At 39.7% G+C, this 8584-nt stretch overlaps 2 protein-coding genes across 2 annotated transcripts; both read right to left on the bottom strand.

The window, feature by feature from the left end:
- Nucleotides 1–332: 332 nt before the first annotated feature.
- On the bottom strand, nucleotides 333–2456 carry LOC147866026 (protein TORNADO 1-like). The gene is made up of 3 exons (XM_087316704.1): nucleotides 1859–2456; nucleotides 841–1702; nucleotides 333–759 (listed from the first exon to the last, which is right to left on the bottom strand). The coding sequence occupies exons 1-3, from the start codon at nucleotides 2454–2456 to the stop codon at nucleotides 333–335; spliced, it is 1887 nt and encodes a 628-aa protein (XP_087172830.1).
- Nucleotides 2457–5494: 3038 nt separating this feature from the next.
- LOC147866027 (protein TORNADO 1-like) lies at nucleotides 5495–8367 on the bottom strand. The gene has a single exon (XM_087316388.1). It carries the CDS (start codon nucleotides 8311–8313, stop codon nucleotides 5695–5697), a length of 2619 nt encoding a protein of 872 aa, XP_087172514.1. The 5' UTR covers nucleotides 8314–8367; the 3' UTR covers nucleotides 5495–5694.
- Nucleotides 8368–8584: the final 217 nt, after the last annotated feature.

Here is an 8584-nt window from a genome sequence, read left to right on the forward strand (position 1 = left end):
ATGCAACTTTATTATCCTCACTTATTTTGTTGGCATGCCAAAGACAAAACTTCTCAGCTATGTTTTGCTCTGTCACACCTCCATGACCATCGTTTAATATGAATTCTAAGCATGTTTGCCATTCTTGGAAATACTCTGATGTACTTGGACATACTGAACAGTTTTCAATGAGTTAGTTCTATCAAATTTGGACTTAGATCTATCAAATTTGGACTTAATAATACTTGATATCATAGGGTGCTCTTTCACTAGTTTGAGATGAGGAGTCCAATCGGGCATGAAAGAGCTTGCTCCTGAAGCCATAGAGTTAACACCCAGTTTAAGAGTTGTAGTCAAAACTCTGACCAAGAGGTGAGAGTGATTCCTGGTTGGTTCTCCACGGGATGTGGTAATGTTGCATGCTCACAATACAAATGGATTTGCATTGATAATGCTCCAAGCATTGAAGTGACCAAACTTGCTACGTTGTTTTCAAGACTTTTGGCGGTAATGATGGCGATACATGGAAGTTTCTTCTCTTCCTTGTTCTCCCTAACCATCTTCAATAGGTTACGTATAGTTTTCTCAACCTTGGTTATGACATCTTTCCTCATACATTGAAGTTCATGATGTATTGCATCCATCTTCTCTAAGACCTCTTTATGCTTGTCACCTATCTCACCAATAACAATTGAGATTGCCTTTGCTATAACCTTGATATTTCTCACTTCAACATGAGTTGCCTCCTCTAGTGTTTGATGATTTAGATGTTGCAACAAGCTATTTTACAATCTTGTGGTAGTCATATTTTGTTGGCTTTGGTGTTCCCTAGCTAAGTCAAATTCATCATTGTTAGAGTACATCAATGGATTTTCCGCCTCTTGCTTGAGCCATGATTTACATGATGTGAGAACTTTGTCATAATTCTCGGAACCAAGGAGATCAATGAAATCATTTTTGAGATGACCATCCATTTTTTTTAAAGTTTGTTTCCAATTATATGATTTCCATTCTAGATCTCCTTGTTCAAGTTTTTTTCTAAGTTGTTTCTTCAAATAAGTTATTTCCACACATTGATCTTCTGTATCATGTGCCCTTGATAGATAGCGTAAGTAGTCAGGCCGGATGACGCTCTCGAGTAGTGTAACCCCTTGGATACCAGTGGGTTGTGCACATATCGTAATCAAGGTGTAGATGACATGCATTTCCACATAAGCTAAGGTCGTTGGTGTATGACACATTTGTTGAGTGTTGGTTGGAGGCTCAGCCCGAACCAACACATCTATCACATGCTCTGATTTTGCTTTGCAAAATACAGTGATGATCTCCTTATCAAGAAAACAAATGTGTATGAAATCCTTGCCCAACTTGATGTCAACATTATCTTCCTGGACTGATTGGAAGGCATTGTTAAATAAAACTTGAATCCTTGGAAACAATCCTAGTGTAGGAAATGTGAGGTTTTGGTCTTCACACTGTAGCCTTCTACCCATGTGCAAAAAGGTACCATTGTCATCATCTACCATAAGTGTTGATGCTCTCCATTGGAGTTGCTCCAAACCTGACCCATCCGTCAATAAGGTTGAGATAAAGATAAGATCCCTTTTGCTACTAGGGACAAAAAGGTCAATGGCGACTTTGCAGCATAGGTGCATTGCTTCCATCAAGTCTAGAAGTAAGCAGCCCTTCACTTTAGATCCACTAAGAAATTCTAAGCATTTCTCTAGAGAATTTCATGGGGAGCATCCATTGGTAAATACCATAATACTCTTGGATGCTTTAGATTTTAAGAAATTAATGAGGCTTCCCATGATTTGATTGCAGAACCAATTGGGATTGAGAATGATGTGGCTAAAGCAATTTATGTATATGATGTTACCGGACTCGTTCAAGCATAGGGCGATAGCCTTCAATTTAGCATCGTCATTAGGAAAATGGAATGGATAGCATATTTCGCCAAATTTCTCCCACGTGATGACTCCCTCATTTGTTTTCTTCGAATGCTTCGACAACCGTTTGTGTATCTGTGTCCACATGTTGTACACCTGAATACCTTGGAGCATGTCTTTGGCGATGACGAAGATGTGCTCTGCTATAGGTTTGACGGAATCCTTGTTTCTGGCATCCACGTCGAAAGGAGGATTGAAAATGTCAATCACCCCTTTGAAATCTGATCGAAGTGAATCAATGAAAGGGGAGAGAGCGCTGGAGGCAGACACCATTTGGTCTGCTCGTGTGAATACCACCATCACTCTGAGGGCAATGTTGGATTGTCTACATTTGGAAGCAAGGAATCTGAGCCAATACCTGATGCTTGCTTCGAAGTTCTTCTCATTTTTCACCGCTCCTTTCTTGCGACTTTTACTGTCAATCGGGCTCCAAACGAACATGAACATAGATGGGAGCTGATAAGAGCTGCTTCCAATGTCCGGGAACATGCAATCGTGGAATGCGTGGAACTCTGATTGGCCTGCCATGTCCCACAATGACACTTTAATTCCATCGTTTTTGAGGGCTCCGACCTCGATTCCTTGTGTTCGACCTTGTGTGGCAAAGAGTGGCCTCGTAAACTTATCTAATATGTGCTTTTTTCTAATATGTTCATATGCCTCTCGTAAAGCTTCTTCGAAGGACCCCCATGTTGGATTTTGTTGCCGTATCTTGTAGATTCTTTCTTGTAACTCATCCGTGGCTACCCGACTGAAGGATATCACTTGCAATCCTTCCGGTATCCCACATCGCATCATCTCCCCTTTGTAGTCACATAGATAGTGTGACACATCATTTTCGTTGAATTCCCCATTTCGTCGCACAAGCCGCTCTACTGCCGCCTCATCTCCGTCATCGCGCGTTGTTCTTGTTGCATCCGCTCAACCATCATCATCATCATGTTCATCGCCTCTTGTTGATTCTCCATCCCCTTGCCACCCGTCTTCACGTCGGGTTCACCAAATGTGTCGTGCCTTTCGGCTCCGGATCGTTGCGTGAGTCGGGTGGGAACCGCCGAGGTTTTGGACTAGGAGGAAGAAAAATACAAATAAGGCTAGTAATGAATAGGTATAAAGAGAAGTAAGATAGCAATCTCGTGAATCCCACGAGTTTAGTGTATTTAAAACAATATTTAGATTATAAGAGTAATTTAGATGGCAAAATTCGTGAATCCCACGAATATTTTAGATTGATTGATCATTATAGAAAAAAAATCAACAAAAAATACAATGTGCTCCCCATCCTTATATAGTGATGGGAGAGACTAAGCATAGCTACATGCTTTTTTCTAATATGTTCATGCACACTAAATGTGCATGTGATGCTTTTCTAATCCTTGCTTTTATTTGCTAAATATAGTGCTCATGCACGCTAGATGTGCATGAGTCACTTTTTAGTTGCTTGCATTTTTCTATAAAATATTCACGCACTCTAAAAATGCATGATTTACCTTTTAATAAAGGTAGGCGCAAATCAAGAACTTATAGTTATTAAATCTATTTGTGGAGCATTAAAGATAAGGTAGCATAATGATAAAGTTGACATTTGGCTATGTGAAGGTATAGGGTTCAAATCTTGCCTTATGCACGTGATAAATATTTTGATATATTATTTATTTATTTATATGTATCTAAAATCGGATATATTATTTTATGGTTTTCACGTAGTGTGTGGAATACACTACGACACCGTCGTGTCAAGTCGTACGTGGTGCTGGCACGCTCGATAAAAGAGTTGACCCACCACGAAACAGAGTCTCGATGAAGTCAAAATATGATATAATGAGAGTAGCTAGGTCACATATTTATAGCGATACCAAAGGTCCCCAGGAATGTTCACACTTGGCCTAATGGGTTGTCTTAATCCTAAGGATTAAAAGTAATCATCCCCTTCTTTATGCTCTCGCTTAACCCTCACACTTATGCACGTGTATAAAATACTATGGTAAATTCTCACCACGGAATATCATATAGTCATGCTTGTAACAACAAAGACTTCGGATCCGAATATACGAATCCTATCGTAGGTCAGTTGCCTTCCCAATCATTGTGCTTGTGGCACTCAGAGCCAGATTGTTCTTGACAATGACAAATTGATCACGTAGATTGTGATCTATAGTGCTTCTGCCCAGAATTCCAACTTTAGTGTAGCTTGTTGGAGCAATGATTTCACCATATCATGGATGGTTTGGTTCATTCGTATCGCTACATTGTTCTACATGGGGGTGTAGGGAACGATTTTCTAATACCAGATCCCCCCTTTTGAATAGGCACCAGATCCCCTAGTCTCCTCCTTTTATAGTTCAAGGAGGGAGGGCAGTTACAACCTCAGTCAAATCTTCCCTCCGTTTAGAGGAGATTTCTTGTCTTGTTTTTAAAAGTGATTGAAGAGGTACATTAAAACCCCTTTACTTTCATTGCCCCACTACCCACTACGTCGTATGCATGTGCACTCACGTACACAACAAATTTATTCCTCACAAACTCCTTTATTTCTCTAGCACCCTTACATTTCCCTTATTCTCTTTTATTTCTATTTTCAATTTCTTATGTGCATGTGCGAGTCATTGCATGTCCACGTTTTATCTACCTTATCCGATTTTCCCACTATTGTTGTAAATCTTCACGACACAGTAATCTTCCTTAGCCTTTTCACACTTAGGCCGTCCTCACTAGCCAACACTCTACAAAACTTTCTTATGGATAGAATGTGCCAATCATTCACCAACACATGCTCGTTGGTGGTCATGCTCAAAGCTTCCGTCATAGGTTTATAAATACCAACCCAAGTCCCAACTAAAATCATGAGAGATATAAAAACCAACCATGTGAACCTTCATATAAGCATAGTAACATATTTCATGTATTGTTCCTAAAATGAAGCATGATAGGCCCAACACAAAGCTAACTAAGTCGATTTGTAAACAAGACTATTATTTTTAACTCTAAAAGACCAAGTAGGTTTAGTTGAGAAATATATGAAACTATGCAATAAAACTTTAGAACTAAGCTTTGTAAACCAATGAGAGAATATTTCTACCAAAATCCTCCTCAATAGGATATTAATTTACTTTAGCTTAACAGGAGAGTAGAGTCCAATAAAGCAAGAGAGCTTGCAAGTGGAGCCATAGAGCTAATACCAAGTTCAACATTTGTTGTCGAAACAGAAAAGAAAGATTAATATATGGTAGAGATTTATCTAGACTTTCTCGATTCCTTGCGTGCAAACGTGTTTGGCAAGTTCGATAGGTATCTCTTTTGCATGGGCTATACAATACATGAAAACGATACCTAACCTTGGGACATATAAGATCCATTTTCATCATAGGTGACTATAACGAGGGAATGTTAATATTCAATCGCAATCGCAACAATAATGTGTGCCACGTACACAAGTTTTATGTTATACATCTAGTTTTGTTGATTTTTAAAGGAGCAAGTGTTAACGCCAAGATGCATCGTCATTTCTTTAACATTTAACACAAGAAGATGGATAAACACTCTAGTCAAAAATTCAATACGAAACATTTCTAAATGAAGAAAAGAAATATGTCATGTTCCATAAGAATATTTTGAAACTTCAAACATAAGCTTGATTGGTCTCTATAGAACACAAAAATTACCTTCATTTGAGAAACTTGTAGGGTTTTTATGCCAATGAGAAAATGTCACTATCCAAACGCATGCATGCACGCACACGAAAAAAATAAAAACCAATACTTTGATTTTAATTTAGTGGGAATGGTCTTCTTCCTTCATAATGTGTCTTGCATAACCATGCAACTTGAGTACCCCCATCAACTTTATTATCATAGCGGGCACGCCTCAACCGAAGCCTCTCATAGATATTTTCGTCTGTTACACCTCCATTTTGTGCCAATATGGATGCCAAACATTTTTGCCATTCCTTGAAGTGTTGCTTTGCATCAAATTCAGATTTCATAATACTCGATATAATGGAGTAACCTTTTGAAAGTTTTAGGTGGGGACTCCAATTAGGTAGTGAAAGCCCCGTTGAACTTACTATACCTACTCTAATAGCTTTAGTCAAAAGAAGAACGAAACAATTAATATAAGGAAGAGCTTTTTCTAGGCTATCTCGATGAGACTCTAACCAAGAGGTGAGGGTGATTCCATTTTGGTTTTCCACTTGGTGTGGCCCGGTTGGATCCTCACAATACAAATGGAGTTCAACTACTGATATTCCTAACATTGAAGTCACAAATTTCTTTATATTCTTGTCATCGATAGTTGTAAGGATGGCCACTTGAGGAAGTTGCTTCTCTGCCTCATTCTCCATAGCTAACCTCAATAACTTACCTAAAGATTTCTCAATGTTGGTTATAACATATCTTCTCAAACATTGAAATTCTTGATGAAGTTCTCTCCTCATTTCATCCACTTTCCCTAAGACCTCATTATGATTGGCATCTAGCTTTTGATTTAAAATTGAGATTACCTTTGCCATGACCTTGATAGATCGAACTTCAGCATCAGTTGCCTCCTCCAATATTTGATCCTCTAGATGTTGTAATAAACTATTTTCCAAGCTTTTGGTGGTCATATTTTGTTGGTATTGTTGCTCCCTAGATACATTGATTTCATCATTCTCAGCATACAAATATTCTGTCGTTTCCTTGAGCCATGCTTGACATGAAATAAGAACTTCCCTGTAATTCTCGAAACCAAGGAGATCAATGAAATTATTTTGTAGAGGATGAGGCGTTTGCCTTGCCCATTTCCATTCATAAGATTCTGCCTCACCTTGTAAAAGCTTCCTTCTTAATTGTTCTTTTAAATATATTATTTCCACACATTGATCTTCTCTATCTTGTGCTCTTGACGGATCATGTAAGGAGTCAGGTCGGATAACGCTCTCGATTAGCTTAACCCCTTGGATGCCAGTAGGTTGTGCGCAAATTGTAACCAAAGTGTTGATGACACACTTTAATTCCATATCAACTAATGTTGCCGATGTATGATGTTGACTATTGTTTGGATTATTAGCCCGAACCAATACATCTATCACATGCTCTGATTTTGCTTGGCAGAACACGACGATGATCTCCTTGTTCGAAAAGCAAATGGATATGAAATTTTTTCCCAACATGACATTAGCTTTATATTCCTCCTCGAGTGGTTGGAAGGCTTTGTTGAGTAACACTTGAACCCTCGGAAACAATCCTGGTGTAAGGAAGGTGTGGTTCTTGTCTTCACACTCTAGCCTTCTACCCATATACACAAATGTATCATCATCTACATTATGCTTGTTAGTACATCTCCATTGGAGTTGCTCCAAACCTAACCCATCCGTCAATAAGGTTGGGATAAATATATGATCCACGTTGCTACTAGGAACAAAAAGGTCAATGGTGACTCTGCAACAGAGGTGCATTGCTTCCATCAAATCCAAAAGTAAGGTGCCCTTCACTTTAGACCCAGCAACCAATTCCAAGCACTTCTCTAGAGAATCTCTTGGGGTGCATCCATTGGTAAATACCATGATACTCTTGGATGCTTTAGAGTTTGAGAAATTAATGAGGCCTCCCATGACTTGATTGCAGAACCAATTGGGATTGAGAATGATGTGGCTAAAGCCATTTATGTATATGATGTTACCGGACTCGTTCAAGCATAGGGCGATAGCCTTCAATTTAGCATCGTCGTTAGGAAAATGGAATGGATAGCATATTTCGCCAAATTTCTCCCACGTGATGACTCCCTCATTTGTTTTCTTCGAATGCTTCGACAACCGTTTGTGTATCTGTGTCCACATGTTGTACACCTGAATACCTTGGAGCATGTCTTTGGCGATGACGAAGATGTGCTCTGCTATAGGTTTGACGGAATCCTTGTTTCTGGCATCCACGTCGAAAGGAGGATTGAAAATGTCAATCACCCCTTTGAAATCTGATCGAAGTGAATCAATGAAAGGGGAGAGAGCGCTGGAGGCAGACACCATTTGGTCTGCTCGTGTGAATACCACCATCACTCTGAGGGCAATGTTGGATTGTCTACATTTGGAAGCAAGGAATCTGAGCCAGTACCTGAAGCTTGCTTCGAAGTTCTTCTCATTTTTCACCGCTCCTTTCTTGCGACTTTTACTGTCAATCGGGCTCCAAACGAACATGAACATAGATGGGAGCTGATAAGAGCTGCTTCCAATGTCCGGGAACATGCAATCGTGGAATGCGTGGAACTCTGATTGGCCTGCCATGTCCCACAATGACACTTTAATTCCATCCTTTTTGAGGGCTCCGACCTCGATTCCTTGTGTTCGACCTTGTGTGGCAAAGAGTGGCCTCGTAAACTTATCTCTTTTACGAATGCTATACATAGAACGCATGGTGGATAAAAGGGTGGTCTTCCCTGAACAAATAAATCATGCACTGCAAGTGTTAGTGTTTAAGCTTTATGAATGTAGCATGTCAACTGATTTCAATGTTTGAGAGAGAGAGAGAGAGAGAGAGAGAGAGAGAGTGCGTGTGCTTTTCCTGCCTGCAAATGGATCTCCGCAGATGAACAATCGCAAGGAAGTGGCAGGTACTCGTGTCGAATCCAATCCCAACAAGAAATTGCGTTGGTTCCTTTCAAGCTGGGCCTCAATAGCCAGGTTG

This window comes from Azolla caroliniana, unplaced genomic scaffold, assembly GCF_043228905.1.
Source record: "Azolla caroliniana isolate FFs.n. ecotype wild unplaced genomic scaffold, voAzoCaro1.0.p SCAF_3, whole genome shotgun sequence".
Taxonomy (NCBI): Eukaryota; Viridiplantae; Streptophyta; class Polypodiopsida; order Salviniales; family Salviniaceae; genus Azolla; species Azolla caroliniana.